At 58.5% G+C, this 20,546-nt stretch overlaps 2 protein-coding genes across 2 annotated transcripts; one reads left to right on the top strand and one right to left on the bottom strand.

Annotated features, from left to right (window-relative positions):
- The first annotated feature begins 2,814 nt into the window (after positions 1-2,814).
- LRRC3C (leucine rich repeat containing 3C) lies at positions 2,815-7,439 on the top strand. Its single transcript, XM_074892142.1, has 2 exons — positions 2,815-2,894; positions 4,632-7,439. Exon 2 carries the CDS (start codon positions 4,710-4,712, stop codon positions 5,493-5,495), a length of 786 nt encoding a protein of 261 aa, XP_074748243.1. The 5' UTR covers positions 2,815-2,894; positions 4,632-4,709; the 3' UTR covers positions 5,496-7,439.
- A 5,781-nt stretch (positions 7,440-13,220) lies between these two features.
- On the bottom strand, positions 13,221-19,393 carry ZPBP2 (zona pellucida binding protein 2). The gene is made up of 8 exons (XM_074892177.1): positions 19,324-19,393; positions 18,490-18,570; positions 17,828-17,953; positions 17,114-17,275; positions 16,011-16,229; positions 14,782-14,867; positions 14,014-14,191; positions 13,221-13,520 (listed from the first exon to the last, which is right to left on the bottom strand). Exons 1-8 carry the CDS (start codon positions 19,391-19,393, stop codon positions 13,423-13,425), a joined length of 1,020 nt encoding a protein of 339 aa, XP_074748278.1. The 3' UTR covers positions 13,221-13,422.
- Between the last annotated feature and the right edge of the window lie 1,153 nt (positions 19,394-20,546).

Here is a 20,546-nt window from a genome sequence, read left to right as displayed (position 1 = left end):
CGAAACCCCCTGCCGCGCTGGGGTCCTGGGCAAGTGGCAGGGGCGGCTCTGCAGCCCCCCAGCTTTGTGTGGCCACTCCCAGCCCGCCCGGGCTACTCGGGTTTTGGTTTTGGCCCCGGTGGGCTCGCGGCCCCATGTTGCACGGAAGGAATTGAGGATTCCCCGGGTGCTCCCTGAAGCGGGGGACCCTGCACCTCCCTCCGAAGGCCAAATCAGGCATCCTGAGCCTGGGCGCATCTGGCCGGCCTTGGCACCGGCCACGCGTCCAGCTCCAGGCCTGAGCCGGCTCTCGGCGGGCGGTTGTGTGCCGACTGGGCACAGCAAGGGCTGCCCGTGGCTCCCCGGAGCCAGAGCTCGCCAGCGGCCGCTCCCGCTGGCCCCGGGCATGGTTGGGACACACGCGGGTGCTTAAAGCACCTGTAGGACAACCAACGGGCACCGTGGCCACCGGCAAGGAGAGCCCCGTCCCTGTCCGGCTTCTCCGGGGTGCCCTTGCCAGGAGGGCGAGGCGCGGGGAAGCCGGTGAGCAGAGCGGTGGCGGGGGGATCCCGCGGGAGCTGGCCCTGCGCTGCAGGAGAACCACGCACGCACGGCAGACTCTATTTTTATCCCCGCTCCTGCCTGCCTGAGCGGCTCCCTCTGCGCGGTGACATCTAATTTAGCAGCTTCCCCGCACCCCGCTGACTCCGCACGTGAGGGGGAAGCACAATGCGACAGCTATTTTTAAACACCCATAAATATTAATCCCTCTCAGTGATGCGGCAGGCAGCCTCTCGCTGCCGGTGCGAGCGCGGGGGCGGAGGGGGGGGACCCACTTCCCTGGGCTCCCCCAGATGGGGTTCACCCGCCCAGGGAACCCCGGCAGCGGGGGTGGGGGGTTCCCCAGGGGGGATCCGGCCCCATCCACGGGCGGCAGCTGCCTGGCCCAGCGTTTCCCCCGCGCTTCGTGGGGCCGATCCCGTACGAGCGCTGAGGCCTCGCTCGCTCCCAGGGTCCCCCTGTGCCGGGGGGCTGTGCTCACCTCCCGCTCTCCCGGGCTGCCGGTCCTGCTGCCTGGTCGATACCAGCTATATTTAGCGCCGTGGTGGCAGCGAGAAGCCGGTGGTGGCTATTTTTAGCCATCCCTGCCGCGGCTGCGGCGGGGAAGGGTCCGCGCGGGGTCGTGCTGCACTGCGGGCGCTGGGTTTTTGGGCTGGCGGGTGCCGTGGCCCAGCCCTGGTGCCGCTCCCGGGGGCTCTGCCCGCTGCCACGGTCACCCGGGTCCCGGTGAGAGCTGGGACGCGCTGAAAGCTCGAGCCCCCACCTGCCACCTCAGCCCCTCCATTCCCACAGCAGGTGGTTGTGTCACCCCCACAAATCCCAGCACCGCTCCGGCGCCGCGTGCAGCTCCCGGTGGTGCTGGGACTGGTGACGGGCACCACGGGGCTGCTCCGCTCCGCGGCCTAACAGGGTGACGGTGCCCTCCAGCACTGACCGGGGCTCCCTGGCCATGTCCCGGTGACCCCCAGCCCCAGCAGTGGCTGCACCAGCCCCACCAGCAGCCCTGGAGCCCCCCCAGGACCGATGGCTCAGTCGGCATGTGCCGACCCTCGACCCCGGCAGACCCTGGCTGGCAGCAGCACCCTGAGGCGCAGAGCCCGGGGCTCCCACTGCGCCGCCGGCTCGGCCTGGGCCCAACTAGGGGTGGGGGGGTCCCCCCCGGGGGGAGCGCGGGGATCCCGGGGGAGCGTCTGGCTCCGGCCTTGGCCTGGCTGCGCCTCTCCCGTCAGGTTTCGTTCTCCTAATTGAGCCGAGATCCAGGCCAGGTCCCCGCTAAACGGTTTATCCTCGCTGAGCAGCGGGAGAATGTCGATGTGCCGGGCTGGGCTCTCCCCCGCGAGGAGAACCGGGCACCGGGAGCCACCACCGGCCTTGCTGCGGCACGGCAGGAGCCCGGTGACCCGCCGGGGCCAGCCCCGGTGCTGGCGGGCTACGGGGAGCAGCGGGGGGGGGAATGGGGGGGTCTCGGCGGGGCCAGCGGGAGCCCTCGCCCCCCCCCCGCGGTCCCGGGCGCACCGGGGCCCGGTAACGGCGGCCGCTCTCCATGGTCCTGAGCCGGCCCCGCCGGTGTCCCGGGAGCGGCGGGGCCCCGCGCAGCGCCGAGCCCCTGCCCAGCCCAGCGAACCCCCCTCGAGCAGCTCGGGGCTGGGCTGGGGAGCCCCCTCCGCCCCCCCCGCCGCCCCGGCGGGGCAGGCAGGGCTCCTGCCCGCACCGCTGCCCGCCGCGGCTCGGGTTTCCCCGAGTAAGCGATGCCGGTGCCGGGAGGCTGCGGGCGGGGACGGGGGGGGGCACCTTGACCCCGCCGTCGGGGGGGCTGGGGGGTTCTGCTGTCCCCGAGTGGCTGGGGAGGGGGCGGGGGGGGGGCCCTGGGGGGCGGCGGGGGTGGAGCCGGGGGGTGCACAGCCCCCAGCGCCCCGAGGGGGGCGGGGGGGCTCCCACCCCCTAGGGTTTGGGGGGGACGCGGCGGGGCGGGGGGGCTCCCCGGGAACCGCTGGCAGCGGCTGCCCCGGGCTCGGGGGTCCCGGCAGCGCCTCGCCAGGTCCCCCGGTCCCGTCCCCCCCACGCCGGGCTGGGGACCCGGGGCAGAGCCTCTCCCCGTGAGGCGGGGAGTTGGGGGGGGGGGGAGCTGGAAAGGACCCGGGTGCGGAGCCCGGGGAGTGCTCGGCGCTGTACGGCCCCCCCGGGCGGGGCGGGCCGGGGGCGGGGAGCCCCGGGGAGGCCCGGTCGGAGGATCCCGCCCACCGGCCCCGCCACCGCCGCCGCCGCCGGCTCCGGGCCCGCCGCGCTGCGCGGGGCGCGGCCGCTCCGGCCCGGGGCGCGGGGCCGCTCCGCCGCCGCGGGGCTGCGCACGGCAGGTGAGTCCGCACCGGGAGCCCCCCGCCCCGCTTTCCCCCCCCCCCGCGCCCCCCGGAGCGGGCAGGGCTGGAGGGTGGGGGGCTCTCCCCGGCAGCGCCGCGCCGAGCTGAGCTTCCCCCGGGGAAGCACCGGGGCTTCCCTCGCCCGCAACGCCCCCGGTACCGGGGGGAACCCCGGGCATCCCCGGTTGTGCCGGGCACACGGCGGGTCCCGGTGGCCGCACAGCCCCGCCGGTCCTGCCCCGGGGCCGGGCTGGGGACCCCCCGTGCCCTGCTGTGGGCGGGGGACCCCGGCGTTGTGGCGGGGGCGGGGGGGGCTGATTGCGCCCGTCCTCGTCCGGAGCACCGTGGCCAGGGACCACCCGAGCCCGCCATGGGGGTCCCCACGTCCCGTGGAGGACGCACCCCCCGGCCCGGGTCACCGGCTCCCACTGGTTTTCCCGCCGTGCCCGGGGCAGCAGGGGGGTGACCCCGAGGGGCAGCATTTGCCCCAAGTTACTTCTGGCAGACTTGGGGGGCCGGTGTCCCCCCCTCCCCGCGGTTCCTGGTGCCCTTTGGCTGCTCTGAGCCCTGGCGGGGGGCCCGGGGGGACCCCGGCAGCGCAGGGCTGGGCTCCGCACAGGCGCGACCTTGGGGTGCTCAGCGCGGCTGGGCTGCGTTACGGTGCCCCTCGCTGGGGACCCCCGGTCAGCACCCAGGAGTGGGTTTGCCGGCATCAGGGTGCCCCGGGGAGCGGGGGGGGTGGCAGGACCAGCGGGTGCTGGGGCGGCTCAGCACGGGGCTCGCCGCCGCTTTTCCTGACGGGGTGTCACAGGGTGCCCTGGGGTGCTCTTTTACGCTGACATCTTTAATCCTGGGATGGTGGGAGAGCGCCCGCGTCCTGCCTCGATGGCTCTGCCGCCGCGGCCCCGCTGGGGATGGGCTGGGGGCCCTGGCCGTGGTGGGACCCACGGCGGGGAAGGCCGGGCAGCGCGCTCGCAGGGCTCGGACGTGGCCCTTATCTGCTGCCGCCACCCTGGGAACTCGCTACACGCTCAGCTCCTGTGAATTTCCTTTTTCTGTTTTTGTTTCTTTCCTGCTGACGTTTTTCCCCTCCGGAATAAAGGGCTGGATGAGGCCCATGGTGACAGGGTGGTGTGGGCAGCCCGACCCCGTGGCCAGGGTGGCACCGGGCAGGGGACAGCGGTGCCCACGGTCCCCTGGAAAGGGGAAAACCCGGCATGTGTCCGCGTGTGCCCCGGGCGCTGCCGGAGAGCGGAGCCGGGGAGCGGGAACCTGCTCTGCCCTCTGCCCTCACACGTTCTCCACCGCCTTCCCCGGGGGCCGCAGGCAGCTCCTGCTCACCCGCAGCCAGGGCTCGCTTGCCACCGCGTCCCGCCAGCCGCCGCCGCAGGATGTATCGGCCGCCTGCGAGCGAGCGATCAAACCGCCCGTGACCTTGGCGGGGCGGGAGCTCACCCCCGCCTCTGGCTCAGCCCGAGCTGTCTCCGTTTGTTACAGCCCAGCTGCCGGCACGCGGGAGACGTGCCGCCGCTCGGCCCCTCGGGGCCTGATCCTGCCCTGAGCGAGGCCAGGGATGGCGGGGGCCGGGGGGGATGTGTGCGCCGTGCCGGCTAGCCCTGGCCCCGTCCCACTCCCTGTCCGGGGCAGGCTAACGACGCTCGCTGCCGGCGCAGCGGCGGTTCTGCCTCTCGGTACCCCCGCCCTGACGCTGTCCCCTTACTGTCTCCGTCTCAGATGCGCCGAGTCCAGCCGAAAGCACCGCGGGCGAGAGCTGCCGAGCCGGTGGCCGTGTGACTAAGGCGGCGCGGCACCATGCCCGCGGCAGAGCGGGTCCTCCTCCGCTCGGTGACCATGTGGCTGCTCCTGCAGAGCCTCCTCCTCCTCCTGGCCTCCTGCCTCCGCTCGGCCGCCGCCTTCCCCAAGGGCTGCTACCCCTCGGAAGAGGAGGGGCTGAAGACCTTCCGCTGCAGCAACGCTCAGCTCACTGAGGTCCCCAGAGACATTCCCAACGACACCAACAAGCTCTACCTGGACTCCAACCGAATCCCCTTCCTGCCCCGTGACGCCTTCCGGGACCTGCCGCTCCTCCTGGAGCTGGATCTGTCCCACAACGCCATCGCCGGCGTCGAGAGCGGGGCTTTCCGGGGCCTGACAGACCACCTGCACTCTCTGGACTTGTCTTCCAACAGGCTGGTGTCGCTCAGCAAAGACACTTTTAGCAACCTCAAGGCCAAGGTCAACCTCTCCGACAACCCCTGGATGTGCGACTGTCGGCTGCAGGAGCTGATCCGCACGGTGGACCTGGCGGCCGGCTCCTCGGGCGGCATCGTGTGCGAATCCTCCGCGCAGGAGGAGCACGTCGGCAAAGCTTTCCTGCAGGTCATCGCCGACACGGACTTCTGCAACGTGTACAAAAAGACCACAGACATCGCCATGCTGGTCACCATGTTCGGCTGGTTCGCCATGGTGATCTCCTACCTGGTCTACTACGTGCGGCAGAACCAGGAGGACGCTCGGCGGCACCTGGAATATCTCAAGTCGCTGCCCAGCAAACAGCGGAGGTCGGAGGAGTCGTCCACCATCAGCACCGTGGTGTGAGGCGCCGGCGTCCCGCAGGACACGGGGACCCGCGGCGCTGGGGGTCGGCTGCTCCACGGGCTGTGGGAGCTGTCACGAGCCGCCGGCGTCGTCATCGCACAGAAATAGTGGTGGATTTGTTCTGTTCTCCTCGGGGAGGCGGCGGCTGGCAGCGGGGCCCGCGCCTGGCTCTGGCGCAGCGAGGGCCGAAGCGGCTGCGGCCGGGGGCGGTTATCGGCCACGAGCCCACCCGCTGCCTCCACGTGGCGAAGGACCGGAGAGACCCCCGGCATCCCCCCAGCACGCAGCCATTGCTCTGACCGACCCGGACGTTCAGACTTCATTTAAAATTTTGATATTTCCTTTGCAGAGATCCCGTGGGGCATTAACGAAATCAGCGGTTTAATCCCTCCCCAGCTTACCCTTGGCTGCCCCAGGGATGTTCCCAGCAGCGCGGGGCAGCCTGGGCCTGGCTCCCTGCCTGGACGGGCAGCGCTGGGCCCTGGGGAGGAGCGGTACGGTCGCAAGGCCAGTGCCCTGCCGGGTCGCTGGCCCTGGGCGGGGGGGTCATGGGCTTGTGAGTGCAGCTCGGTGACTGGGGAGGTGGGGACGTGTCGGTTGGGAAAGGCAGGAGGCAGGTCTGGGGGTGCTGCGCTCCAGCTCTCGTGCCGGACGGTGCTGCCCCATCTCCCCTCTCAGCCCCTGGCACCCCCGGGCCAGGTGGAGCGAGGGGTGTGGTGGGGGGGGGCCCTGCTCGGAGATGGGGTGGCAGGGGGGCACCCCCTCCCCCCTCGGAGCGCACTGTTCCTGTGGGAACCAAATGGGGAATAAGAAACAAATGGGAAATGAGCCCCCCCGGGGCTGAGCCAAGGGCTGCGGCTGCTGGCAGAGGGGAACCGGGGGGTCCGGCCCCGCCAGGATGTCAGGGGGAGCAGGTTTCCCCTCGCTGCTCCCCAGGGACCGTGCGGGTGGGTGTTTACAGCCGGGGAGCCCCCCCCCACCCGCCCCCTCCCACCTGCCACTGGCACAGAGCTCCCACCTCTCGCTCAAGGACTCACAAGCTGCCGACCGGTCACTGTGAGGGGAGGCGGCGATGGAGGGAGCTGCCGCGGCTCCTCCGCCCTCTCCCCGCTCCTGCGCCGCTGGTAAGAGCCTGAATCTCCCCTAAAATGCCCCAATGTCCCTTCTTGACCCTTCCAGTATTGGGCTGCAGGTTCCTGGTGTCGGTAGGCAGAGGCGAGGCCGGGGGCCGGCGTGGGTGGGAGTCGGGGCCCACCTTTGGGCGTGCAGGGTCCAAGCGGCGACTCGGAGCAAAGCCAGAGCAAAGCCAGACTCTTCCAACCCAGCGTCTGGCCCCTGAGGGAGCTGGTTTTGCTGGTTTTGCCCTTTTTTAAAAACCAACTGAAGCTAAATTGCCTTAATTCACCAAGAGCACCAACCAAAGCTGCTTGAACATCCTCTGTACCGGGCCAGACCCGGCTCCGGCTGCCCCGGCGCAGCGGGGGCTTATTGCCGGGTCCGGCCTCAGCCCCTGGTGCGGGCAGCGCGGCTCGGTGCAGGCAGGGCTCCAGGCCCCGGCTGCTGCCCGTCCTCCCGCGCCCCGGTGCCGGTGGGAGCGCGGCGCCCGCGCCCGTCCACAAGTGCCTATTCCCCAGCGCAGGGTGGGGGCTCTGCGATGCACAAGCGCCTCAGCCCCAGCTCCACCCCGGGGCCCCACGGCAGCTCCCCCCCAGCCCCCCTACAACCGGCTGCAGAGAAAAGGGGCTGGGGGGGACCGGACCAAGCCACCGGCAGCGGCTGCACCACGGCCCCGGGTGCTGCTCCCCCACGGGCACCCCCGGGCAGCCGCTCTCGCGCCCGCGGCGTGTGGGGACACCCAGGACCGTTTCACCCAATACGTGTTTTGTTTAAGGGACCTTCTACGTTCTTACTTTATACGACAATAAAGTTGGGTTTTACTTTGGAGCCTGCGTGCGGCGTGTGCTGGTGTGTGTCCATCCGCGGCGGGCACCGGGCTTTGGGCCGAGGCGGGTGGCCTTCCCCCATGCCAGGGACGCCCCGGTGACACCCTGGCCACAAAGGAAGGACAAAGGGCACCTGCTGGCCCAATGGCTTCCCAGAGCCGCGTCCGGCTCTGCCGGGTGCTCCCGGCTGGCGCTTTCCGAAACGCGATACCCGGTGCCGCCGGTAACCCAGCCTTCGCCTTCAATAAATGAACACCCCGCGGCGCGGCTCCGCTCGCTGGCACGGGGCCCTGCTCCGCCTCCCGGCCCGTCCCCACCCGCCCCGACCCGGGTGTCGCGTGGCTCACGGGCAGGGACCACGATGCCCAGCGGGGACAAGCCCTTCCCGATGCCGCCGGTCGTCCCCGGTCCCCACGAGGGCTGTGGCATCCGCGGTGGCCCCGCGCTGGTTCGCCGGCACCTCTCCCTGCGCGGTGCACGGTGCCGCAGAGGGTGAAACCTGGGACCTAACGCGCGGCGACAGCTCCCGCTCGCGGGACACGAACCTCGTTTGTCACTTGAGCATCTCCAGACGCGGCCGTGACAGCCCGCAGACCCCGAGCAGATGGCTGCTGCCCCCCACCCCGCTTCGCTCCCCGGGGACCCTCCTCCCGCGGCCCTGGGAGCAGCTGGGGAGGGCCGGGGGATGCAGCTGGGTGGGCGGCCCCGGCTGCCACCCCCTTGGTGGGGCTGTGGCTCCCCCGGGGGGTCCTGCCGGTGTCCCCCCATGGGGCTGGGTAACACCGAGCCCCCAGGGGCCAGCCCCGCTCCGGGAGTTACTTGGAAACCACGGGGCTCGGGGCTCGTTACTGCCCGCACTAACGAGCGCAGGGGAAAGGAGGTGGGTTCCGCTGCGAGGGAGGACGGCTGGTTGTGGAACAGCCGCTGGCCCGCGTGGATGTACGGGAGAATAAAACATATAAGAAACCTCGTAAAAATCAGCAATAAGCTTCAGGAAGATAGCTTGGTCTGGGGCGGAGTGAATCGCATTGGATTTATGCTGTTAATAACACTGGATATTTCATCGGGTGCTGCAGGGAATGGGGAAGAGCAGAAAATTGGCATTAAGGGAATATTTCCAGGAGGTGCCTGCGGCCGAGTCGGGGTGCCAGAGGGGGCCCGGGGGGGTCTGGCTGAGGGCAGAAGGGGGCCTGGGGCCGGCAGCCTGCCAGCGCCTCGCAGGGCTCGTCCCAGGAGGGATTTTTCTCCTCTCGCTCTTTACTCTCCAGCAGCGAGTTGCAGTGGGCAAGTTCCTGCGGGGAGCTGGGAGCCGGCGCTCGGCCTCGGTGGGTGCGGGGGGCTCAGCGCTAAAGTCAACACTTTTCCTTAAGCGAGGAAATATAATAATCCATGTTAATACTGCATTTCTGGGTAATTCATTTCCTGATGTACTGTAGATTTATCTGCTGGGATCAGCAACGGCAGAATTAGCAGCGTGACCTCCTTCTGTAGCGTTCCAGCGTGCCGGTGAATCTCTGCAATGAATTTCCCAGGTGCTTTGCCCGCCCGTGCGGGGCAGTAATTAACAGGTCTGCCCGGGGAGCGCCGTGCTTCCCCTCCGGGCTGGAGCAAAACCTGTCCCTGGGTGAGAGTTAAGGATCGGGTCCTCATGGCGGTGACGCCTCTTCTGCCCCCGGGAGCCCAGGGACCGAGCGCTGCTGCGGGGGCCCCCGGCTCCGCTGGATATTCGATTATTTATTGAAGTCGGCGGGCGCCCGGCTGCGGGTCCGTCCCTGCAGCAGCGGTGCCGGCGGCTCTGCTCCGCGCCGGGGGCGAGCGTTTGCTTTTGCAGGGGTGTTGAGCTTTAGGAGAAAGGCAAAGCAATATTTTTCTCAGGCTGCGAACGAAGCGTGTTCAGCAGTTGTGGCCCCAGACTGCATCCTGACCTTTTAACTGATTAGATTTGGAAGAGGGAAGGAAGGATGTCTAATTGTTTAATTTCCACAATTATAAAAATATTTATAAATAATTAGAACTGATGGCAGCAATTACACTGTGATTAAAGCTGGTCTACACTTCATCAACGGCCCTTCAGTTATGTAGCCTTATTTATTTATTTTCACCACAAAAAATCCATTTGCAGTGGCATTGCTGCCAATAATGAATCACACTTATTCACTGCCTGCAAAGGACTCATTAATCCGATGATGTTGCCTGTTACAGGATCGGTGCTGCGCAGAAAATGTGGTCACTGGACTTGGGCAAGAGGAAATTTAATTTCAGCGGATAGGAAACCGGAGCAGAGCTCAAAATCACAGCAGCTCTTCCCGTGTGGGGGGTTCAGCCGGCCACACGCTCCCCTCCTGACTCACCGTTAATTTTCTCCCCCATCCCTCGTGCAAGCTGGGCATCGCTGGGCAGCGGGATCGTTTTATTTAAGACGAGGTTGTGCCTGGTAATAAAAGAGGGGGACCTGCAAAGCTTCTCCCCTCCGAGGGAAACGTCGTCTTCCCAGGCCCTTTTCCTGCCTCGGTGGGAGACACGGGGCCGTCGGCATCCGCGGGCTGGGGGGGCTCGTGTCCATCCCGTGGGACCCCCCCCCGGGCCGGCGCTGCGGCTCTGCCCCCCCCCCAGCCTTGCTCCAGGCCAGGATTTAGGTGCCAGAAAGCAGCACAAGCTCCTTTTTTCTTTTTTTTCCCCCCATTTCCAGTTCAGCAGAGCACTTGGAAATACGCGTCATTTTACACAAACCCTCAGTCCCCTCGAGGAATTGGCTGCAGGTGCTGTAGGTAAATGGGTTTCGCCCTTCGAGCGCGAGGCTTCAGCCCTCCCGCCCCCCTGAGCGCACGGCCACACGCTGGGGTGTCCCTGTGCCACCCAGTGTCACCTGGGGGCCCTTGGGGACGGAAATGACGCCCTCGACTCTTGGCCAGGCCTTGTTTTCAAGTCACTTCCCACCCAAGCGGCTCTTGGCCCGGCTGCCCGGGGGGATTCCGGGGGGGTGGATTAGCGGGGGCCGCACCCGGGTGTGATGAGCTGCCGGGATGTGCCCATCCTGGGCTGGGCGACATTCTCCGGCGCGTCGAAGCGAGCTGCAGCGTCACGCCGGCGTCTCGGGCAGCCCCATGAGCTGGTCAACACCCCTCGGCATCCATTTAGAGGACAAGCTCGCTCGTGGGCCAGCAGAGATGCTGCGGGGAGCGAGGAGCCGACTTCCCCGTGTCACCGTCGGCAGCTCTGCCCCGAGTGCTTTAACACGTGTTTGTTAAGTGTTTCTCAAGTGGTTTGTTCCAGGCTGGGAAAAGGCAGCTCTGATGTTATAACAATGGGCTGCTGCAGATTATTTTTGTCATTCATGGATGTTTAAAAGTGCTCGTGTGCTGCTGGGACGCAGCCTGTGGGAAGGGCCGTTCCCGGAGGCCTGCGCGCAGACGGGGACAGGAAGTTTTAAGTTCTAAATTTATTATTTGCAAGAATTCGTCACGACTCTTGAGGTGCTGTAGTTGTCCTTCACAGAAAGTGAGATTAGAGCCGCGTGGTCGGGGCAGGCTAAAGCAGAGCTGTAAAGGGCTGAGCCCCCCAGCAGAACCAGGGGCTCCCCCGCTGCGCCCATCAGCTACAGCCCCCGTTTCCAAGAGGAAAGTGTGTAAAAACAGAGCGGAGCCAAAAAAAAAGGGGATTTAGAGCGGCGAGGAAGGCTCTGGCAATTCCTCCTGAGCTATTGCAGCTGGGGGAGGTAGAGAGCGATTGTAAAAAGTAAAGGTGAGGCGAAGCGAGGGCTGATTGCAGCGATTTGTAAAAGCTGAAGTGTGACAGCGACTCAGCAGCTCGGGAGAAGGGAGGGAGCTGCCAGTGTGTCATAAATAACAGATTCAGCCGCGCTCGGGGCTCTCCCAGGGAGCGAAGGCCGGGAGCTCCGGCGGGATGGAGAGGACGTCCACGCAGGAAAGGTCAGAGCGAAGCCATTTTGCGTCAGTTTTTCATGAAAGTCTCCACAGAATTAATGACACGAGCTCCTCTGTAGTGCAATACTGAAATATTTGACCTATTTTTCTAGTTTTAAGGCGGCCACTGAAAGAGCTGAGGCACTGTAAGAGCTTCCTATACCCCCAGGTTTTTAGAAGGAGGAGGGAGTAAGTGTTCATTTGTGACTCGCTTGCACTTAGTACCTACTTACTGATTTTTTTTCCCCATAATCATTTATGCATGTGGCATTCCTCTGTTGTGAAATAGGCCAAGAGACGCGGGCAGCAATCGCTGAGCCCGTCTGCTTAATCTGTATAAGCCTGAGCCGTGCACACGGTGTCCAGTTGGCAGCTGAGATAATCAGCCTACAGGCAGTTTAAATGCTCGTTACAGTGCACTTTATTCGTCAGTATTTAATAAGTAATGATTCTGAAAAGCTCGGAGCGTGGTCTGTGCCCGCACCATCTCCTGCTGTGTTCCTGTCAAAATGGATAAGTTAAACTGGGTTGAACCTGGTCGATTTTTGGATGAATACCCACCAAGGGATTTCTAGATGCCAGGAGAAGTTGCGGTTAGTGGGCGGGAGGGGCTCTTTTGCCTGATTTTAGCCCTACATAGCGCAAAAAAGAGCGGCATGGCTGTGTGCTGGGGCGGCGGGCAGGGGTCCCACCGCTGTCACACAAGTGGCTTCGGAAGGGGCGGCGGCGGCGGCCGGCTGCGCTTCACGAGGGGAAGGAGGGCGAGGGCTCGCTGGAGGCTGGAAGGCGGCAGCTCCCGGCAGGGAACAGTTTATTACAAAGCTTCGAGACACCTTGTAAAAGCCCGTGTCCCGGGAGCTCCACCGCGGGCTCGGAAGGCTGCGGCAGGCTGCCTGCTCTGGGGGGCTCGCACAGCCCGCGCTCGGCACCTTACGGGGTTGCAGAGAAGTCAGGGCGAGTCGGGAAGCTCTGGAATGTAGTAAAATAATCTTTGCTAATAGTGTTTTGTGAGCAAAATGCTCAACTGCTGCAGATCCAGCAGCTACTCCTCAAAAGCTGATGGGAGTAAGTCTCTTCTGGGAAGAAAACTTTCCCATTATCTCAGTGCTTTGGCAATTTGTGTCCTGACTTGTTACTCATCCGGTGAACTTGGTGGGAATTTGCAGCTGGTGTAAGAGGATCATCTGCTCGCACAGTCCCGCACCTGGGGCCAGCAGAGCTCTGCCACGAGGACGGGATGCAGCTGAAGGAGCAGGCGGAGGAGGCTCCGCAGCCGCTGCGCTTCCCCCGGGACGTACCCGCTTCCTTCTGGGGAGCAGCGGACAAGAAGAGATCCGTAAAAGCCGGGTCCATAATTCTCCTGACTGCTGGGCTGCAGAATTATTTATTAACCCTCTCTCTTGTCTCGGAGACCCGATTTCCCTCTCCCCTCTGCTGGGGTCTGCTCGTCGGCAGAGCTCCCGCTGGCGGAGCAGCGGGGAAAGCCCTGAGCGGGTCGGCGTCCGTTAACGAGTGCGTGGTACAACATTGCACAGGGCAGGCTGGAACACTTGGGACAGAAACGGGGCAAAACAAAGGGAAGGGCATTTAGAGTTTTTAAATCACAAAGATTCAATGCTTCTATTAATATCTGCTAGAAATTGCTGGTAAAGGTTCTGGTGTGTCGTTGTGGCAGAGTTCCACCACAGCTATCTGCCGCCTTTCCTGAGTTGTTTGTGGCTCCTTTACATTCTCTGAGCAAACTGCAGCACAAAGCTGTGGCCTGTCTGGTGTCACCACCAAGACACAGCCTCTTTGCACTAACAGCCACGTGACAAACTTCCCTTTTTTTTTCATTGAGTTACTTCACCTTGCGTGAACGCTTCATTTTATGCATCATTTTTACGGTCTAAGTGGTCCCTGAATACAGAAAATCTGGGGTGCATGAGTGATGATGTTTTGTGATTGTTCGAAAATGAATGTAGGATTCCAGAACTGGCAGCTAAAAACGGAAAGAACATCACAAACCCAGTAACGCTTTGACAGCTGCTCTTCGGTTTTCCAGTTTCTGTCATCAGTTTATTAGCAAGATCTCGCGCCGTACTTTTTGACTTGAGGCCTTGTACAAATCTGGCAGGTCACAGCGTTGTTAGGACTGTAAGTTCCAGGATCACAAACCACTGCGAAGGGAACAGTTGGCGTTTCAGGCAGCTGCCCTCTGGCTCGGCCCACGTCGGGCAGCACCACGCGCCCTCCCCACGCTGCGGGTGAGCTCTCGTCCTCCCCCACTCGCCCAGCCTGCCCCTGGCTAAACACCCGAAGCCCCGGACGGGCAGCGGGTGCTGAGGCAAAAGATCTTTTAGAACAGCGGGGCGCTTTCTAGCAGCGCTACCGTTAAGGTAACTGTTTCTTATTTGCTCTATATCCTGAGCATAGTCACTCACCAGTGACCTGGAAGACAAAAACCCACTTCACTGCTTCCACTTGCTCTGTTTGGAAATACAGTTACACCCACAAACGTTGGTTTTTTTTCAAATCTATGATGTGAATGTCTTTCCAAAAGATGAATGGAAATACCATTGCTTTTGACACTGATATTTACCAAATACCCTTCAGAGAAACCCGTGATCAGAGCTAATAAGCTCTATTTAAATCAATATATTTTGAATTTACCGCAGCAACTGGCACAGTTTTTGTGGGTGAGATCATTTTTCCCAAAACCGGGTCGACAGCTGTCAATGTGAGTGGCTGAGAAACTGTTGTCCACGTAGTGTATGGTAGGAACAGTTTGAAACTCGTGCTTCAAAACATACGCCTGCTTGTTGAAAAACTCTCCAATTCGATCTTTTGCCTAAAATTCAGAAACGTTGGAAGGATAAGAAATAGTCAGTTGTTTTTTCTTGGTTTAAAAATATCAGTATTTCATATATTTAATATACTTGTTCGTAGTCCTGACTTCTGCCCCCCCTGGCCTGTCACCTTCACCAGGAATCTTCCTCCGCTGCAGGCGCCGGGGACCAGGCCCCGCTCGCAGGCTGGCAGCGTTTATCAACAACCAGAAGCCAGGGAGAACAGATCTCAGAGACCAGCTACAGTAGATTCACTTTAAATTGTATTTCATTTACCAAATCGTCAATCAAATATTTAGATTAGAGAATGGGAAGTTCAGTATACTAATATAAATACTAATGTTTATCATTCTTTATTCTAAGAAGTAAATATAAATGAGCCTGATTTTTTAAAAACTGGATCAATTTGTCTTTTAAAACCAGTTTTCCATCCTGAGCTGAATTATTTGAAATCTGTGCATTGTCATTTACAATGATACTAATCCCATAAAACCTGGGTGAAGCTGGATTACCACCAGTGGAGCCTGCAGATGCTAAGGCAGAGCTTTGTGTTAGTTACGCGGGGAAGACACAAGGGTGGCTGACACAGAACCTCTTGAACTCGCGTGTTTGTCACGTCTTCACAATCGTGAGGAACCTGGTGGCAAACTTCTACCCATCCTGGTGCAAAAGGATTGACTGTGGGTGGGGGAAAAAAAGGAGACATGTACGTGTGTTGAAGAATATATTACAGTGAACTCAGATCCCTCAAGCTGGTGTCTTCAGGTTCATTTCCGAAAACATCAACAAATAAAACCCATCGCTGCTTTTAGCATCTTACGGTGCTCACTTCCTCCTATCGTACTCTCTTAATTTTGCCTCTAATTTGTGAAGAATTGTGATTTTCTTTTTTCTTTCACCTTCTGCAGTCATGATCATGTTTTGAAACAGTTTTTTTTGTTGGGTGCATTTGAATGTGGAAAAATGAGTGACTGAGAACGGGGGGAAAACCAGATTCGGTCCTGGTGGGTTTTGTCCAGTTCCTTAAATTGCTTTGTTCTAGTAAGTGTCAGAGGTCAGCCAACAAAATAATGGGGGGGAAAATATGCTGACAGGAAGAATGCATTCCAGAAAGGGCTAAAGTTTTACGTAAACTTGAAACTTTTGGGTCCTCAGTTTGTTCTGAATGTTTCTTGACTTTACTGAGGGGGAAATGGCCACAAAGCTGTTCCATAACCTCTTGGATGGTCCCTCTTGGCACAGGACAAGAACAGATACAGGAGAGAATGTGGGCAAAGCATGACGGAATAACTTCCTCAGTGAGAAAACCTCTCTAAATTAGGGCAGCCATCAGGGCTGATTTAACCTGTTCTGCAAGGCGATATGGCCACAGCAGTCTTACCATAAGGGAACTGTGGGGCTTTTGCTTTTAACTCTGTGCAGTTTCCTAGAATCAAGCGAAACCACAGAGGTCATAGACTTGTTTCAAAAAGCAAATAATGAAAAAAATATACGACCATTTTCCTTTTACAATTACATTAGTGAAAAAATCATGGCATCTTATCAGCTATCTCCCAACAATCCTTTCCAACTGCACACCTTGAAGAGTAACGTTCCTCGCTAAGGTTGTAAGTACAATACTACAAATTCAACGTATAAACTGCATTTTAGCTCCATCTGCGGGCTAGTAAGAAAAAATACAGGGACTCCGAAAGAAAGCAGGGAAACAACTTCTGCAGGTATTGCACTCGACTTCAGTGTATTTCAGATGTTGTTTATAGCACTTTCAGGTTGTTTATAAAAATAAATGATCCCTCCCAAACAAACACGGAAATCTGTTACCTTGAAAACTAACAAATAGTTCGTGCCCGAGGCCTTGTTTTGGTCTCTTGAAGGAATGGCATTTGTAGGACGACTGTATGATGTGACACGTCAGGTCAGAGATGATGTTATTTACGATTTTCTTTAGTTCCTCAAAGAACTGGCTGTTAGCTGGTAGCTCGCATTCCTTTGTAGTATAGCGAACAGATACCTGATACGCATGGTCAGCTTCCCTGTATGCTTTAAGAAAACAGTTTGTGAGAGTTCTGCGGTGCAAGCGCAGATTGAATCTTATACAGAACCTTATCGCCTGTATCAGTGTACTTTGGATCTGAAATACGGGCTCTTATTCAAAAGTAAACAAATAAATAAAGCTTACTCATTAACCGTAACGGGACAAATTTGTCCTTGCCAGAGCTGACGTAAATAGTAAGATACATTTTAGTTTTAAATGTGCGGGAATTCGTGTGCTTATGTTACAAGGCTCTGCTCCCAAATATAAAACAAAAAAGGGGGAAAATAGTGCAATAACAGAACTAGTATGTCTACAGAGTTGTGTAACTGAAAGGGGCTCGGATTATGCAAAAACATTCTGGGCAATTGCGGTGTAGGAGCGAATGTTTTTTTAAATTTTACAAGCCAGTGTTTCTCACGCATTTTTGGAATGTTATTTTGTGGGTGGGGAGGTGGCACCGGTGAACGGTGGTTACAAGGGGTGGAAGAAGGCTCGAGTGTGCAGCTCGAGCCATCGGGGCAGGGGGCTCCTCCTGCACCAGCGTTAGGTGCGGTTGGGTGCTCTCGCGGGACGCTGCGCTCAGACGTGAGCTTCCTTTTCAGATCTTGGATGTCACTGGAATCGTTGTACTTCACTTCGTTCTTACTGAGGGCAGAGATTATTTTATCCTTTGAGTGGCCATATATTCTTGGTAGAGGTTATTTAAAGCTTTTTCCAAAACTGGGAGAGGGGAGGTGTGTTTGTATAAACAGAAAAACATTATTTTCTATTCTGGCATAAGATGTTAACTATTTTTTTTAATCAAGCCTTGCAACAAACATGCACTTCACAAACCCACCAAGCTGCCAAGGCTACGCACATTACCTTACTAGCAAGTTAGCAATCTTACCATATACCATGAATTTATACGCCTCAACCACTTCTCTTTCTTCTTGTGTCATAGTTTCTATGATTTTGTGAGAAAGAGTGCAAGTGTAGGCTCCAGACATAGACTCCTTAAAACCCATCACCATCAGCTTTCCTGTTTCTGTAAGATTCACATACATTTGCCCTAGAATAGAAACAGGAAATACTTGATTACTGGAAATGTTCAGTTTCTGATGCTCTGCTCATTTAGAACATTTGAGGGTGAGATCTTGCTCTTGTACATAATGACACTGATTCATGTCAGTCTGAAACAATCTAAAATTGATGACCTTTAGGACTTATTGCAAGTTTCCTTCTATCTCAAGCATTTGAAAATTTTAGAGGGAGAAGAGAAACATAGTCTAATGTCAGAGCTTGTGGAAAAACTTGACAAAGGACCAAGTGACTATATGGACCCACCATCCTATTGCAGGGTGGCATCAGCAGAAACAAGGAAAATATGTGCAGTAATCTACTTAGCCATTTGTGGTTGACTTTTCCCCTTGTAAATAGAAAACAGAAACTATTTCTCTATCTCAGCATATTTTCCTGATTGCCTCCCCCCCACCCTGAGGCAGAGGCTGTTTCGAAGTTTGGGAAAAAGTGCTGTAAAAAGCTTATTCTGTTAGTGAGTGGGGGAAGAACAGCTAAGGCAGGCAGAGTGGAAATCCTCTGTAGTCTGAGTAAAGCGACTGACCTTCTAAATTTCTTCCATCTGGACCAATCCACAAATACTTGGGATCTATTACTTCTTCTTGAGAACGAGCCAGATCCATACATACTAGAAATGGGCTATTTGTAAACACCTTAACATACACATTAACTGCAATACAAGAGAGTAAGGTAAATGACGTGAAATGCTCATATTGAATGAAATCACCAAAATACTAATTACAAAAATATATTGAATGCAAAGTTTATTTCTCATGTTTGGACGTGAAAAGTGCGAGGTTAATATTTTTATCTCCATTTGCTCTTATTAATATCATGGAACTGTCCACAGCGTGGTTGGTGCTGACTGTGCGTAGGAGGTGCTCGAGTCCCACACAAACCACGTTGCAGGGTCACAAAAAGCACCAGATTTTGAGCCTGTTGATGAGTAGGATCCTCATTTAGACGTTAAATTTTCAGAAGTGCGAGCACCATGGGACAAATGGATTTCTAAACCCACCCCCCATGTTTCTGTATGCCATCAGGATCGTATCCTGGAGTCTCCAGCACCGTGTTTAGCCAAGCCTGGTTGTGTCACTTGCCTGTGTAGAGGTGTCTACCTAATGATCACTGTGCTTCAAACTCCGTTTTAAAAGTCCAGTAAGACCTAGATAGATAGATAGATAGATAGATAAAAGACAAGTTTACCTTCATGCCTGGTGTCACCATAAACATCATTCTTTTCAATTAAATCAGTAGAAAGTTGCTTTTCCTGAGGTAGAGCTCTCACTGTAGGGAAAAGGACTTAGAATATTACAGAGAGAAATCTAATTGTGTGATTGTTAACTATTAGTTTTGTTCTAGAGAGTTTCTGTCTCTTGCCTTTTCTTCCTCCCCACACCCTTTTCTTAAAAAAAGGGCTCCCACTTGTTGCTGACTTGCCAGTTTTTGTTGCTTTAGTGCCATGTTGCAAATCTGTCTTGATATACCAGGTTCCAAACTAGCTGAGCCTTTCCCTTTACAAAAAGCCAATCAAATAGTTATAAAATCTAACTAGAAAGCTTAGGCTCTTCACAGTCACCCCAAGGACAAGCAGGATGGGGACAACATGGTGACCGTGGGAGGGTATCGAGTCTTCAAGCATCTGTGAGCCTTTGCCTTTTGGGAAAGAGTGGGCAGATGTCTAAGCACGAGGGTTCCTGTTATGAGAGCCCCCAGGAGATGTGAAAATCAGGAGCATTTGTGCTGACTTTGTCAGGCCGTGGCGGCAGACTGGGGAGCGCTGCCTGGCCGCCGCTGTCCCGGAGGCGGCTCAAGGGTGCTGCTGGGCTCCACACCCTCCCACCCAGCGGGGCTTTATCGTCACCTGCCGAAGGAAGGTCCCGCGAAGGCCGACGGGCCGCGCCCCGGGCAGAGCTGCCCAGCGCCCCGTCCCTCGGCGGCCCGAGCCCCGCCGCCGCCCTCCGAGGAGCCCGTGTCTCGGGAGGGCACCCCCGGCCGCGGCCCTGCCGCTCGCTCCCTCCCTACCTCCAGCCGCGGCGCCCAGGCCCGCCGCCACCGCCGCCACCAGCCCCAGGAGGGCCCCCGGGGCCCTCCCGCCGCCCCCGGCCATGCCGCCGCGCCGCCCTCCCCGCCTCCCCCGCGCCAACGGCCGCCAACCGCCCTCCCGGGGCGGGGGGGCACCAACGGCCCGGCCCGCCCGGCGCTTCCCGCCCGCCGCTTCCCGCCCTTTCCTCCCCTCAGGCGGGGGCGGGCGGCCTCTCCCGGCCCCACCGCAGCGCGGCGGGCAGGAGGGGGGGTCGCCAGCTCCTCGCTCGGCCGCCTCGTTTCTTCCTCGCCCACACCCCGCGCTTTTAAAAAAAAATGGTTTTGTTTTTTTGTCTTCAGAGGCCTGCAAGGCCTGCGGGCCGCTTGGCTAGTGGAGGCTGGCCCCGCTCCCCGGGGTTCCTGCGCTGTCGCGCCTCAGCCCCGTGCTTGAGAAACTACCACGTCGCTCTTCCACAGCGCGTAGTGAAATTTATTTTTGACTCTAAGGTGGCGTTTCCAGCTGCGTGGGCAAGGATAGGAAACTCCGGGGGGAGGAGGGAATGGGCTCGGGCTCGGGCTGTGGTCTGGGTGCGCTGAACCGCGGGGCCGGCCGGCCTGGTGGCTCCTGCGCCGAGGTAACTGCAAGCGTTTGCACATCGCGGTGTTCTTCAGCTGCAGGTTTCTGGAGCAAGTCATTATGGGACAGGTACTTTCAGCTTAAAAACAAAAAAACCCATTCCTGCCACTTGCTGTGAGAAAGACTGAAAATAAGAGCTGGGCATATCCTGTTGGCTCAAAAATAAATCCGAATGCCACGTTATTTGTTCAAGTACTCAGTGGTTTTTAAGTCAGTTACGTGTTTTGGAAGACTGGCTTACAACTTTTAAACTCTTAAAAGTAGAAATATTTTGTTTCTAGAGTGAGTGTTTTAAAAATGCTCAGGAAACAGCTGAACAGGGAGAGAGGAGGGTACTTGCATTTGACCACACTCATGAGAGACTCAAGATCAGGAACTGTGGCCAAGCCTTTGGTAATTTGCTAAATCATATTTATCGTGCAGCCTCGGACCATGCCAGTGTCCAAAAATGATAACAGTGATAGTATTTGCATAACAAATATGGAACCAGCCAACACAGGAATGATAGTTATTTTTGTAGACAGCTGTAAAAGTTTTAATTCAATGCTTCCATGTAAAAAAAGCACTTAAGTTATGAGTTTTCTTTAATAAAGCGTACCAA

Source organism: Strix uralensis, chromosome 22 (assembly GCF_047716275.1).
Source record: "Strix uralensis isolate ZFMK-TIS-50842 chromosome 22, bStrUra1, whole genome shotgun sequence".
NCBI classification, from domain to species: Eukaryota; Metazoa; Chordata; class Aves; order Strigiformes; family Strigidae; genus Strix; species Strix uralensis.
This window is presented reverse-complemented; position numbering and strand designations above follow the sequence as displayed.

What these genes read in the sequence shown, in the direction of transcription:
- ZPBP2 (XM_074892177.1), bottom strand. Translation starts at nt 19,393, where the DNA reads ATGGCCGGGGGCGGCGGGAGGGCCCCGGGGGCCCTCCTGGGGCTGGTG. An exon ending in AGATGGAAGAAATTTAGAAG is followed by an intron (nt 17,276 to 17,827) that starts GTCAGTCGCTTT and finishes TTTCTATTCTAG; the next exon opens with GGCAAATGTATGTGAATCTT. An exon ending in AAACTGTGCCAGTTGCTGCG is followed by an intron (nt 13,521 to 14,013) that starts GTAAATTCAAAA and finishes TTCCCTTCGCAG; the next exon opens with TGGTTTGTGATCCTGGAACT.
- LRRC3C (XM_074892142.1), top strand. Translation starts at nt 4,710, where the DNA reads ATGCCCGCGGCAGAGCGGGTCCTCCTCCGCTCGGTGACCATGTGGCTG.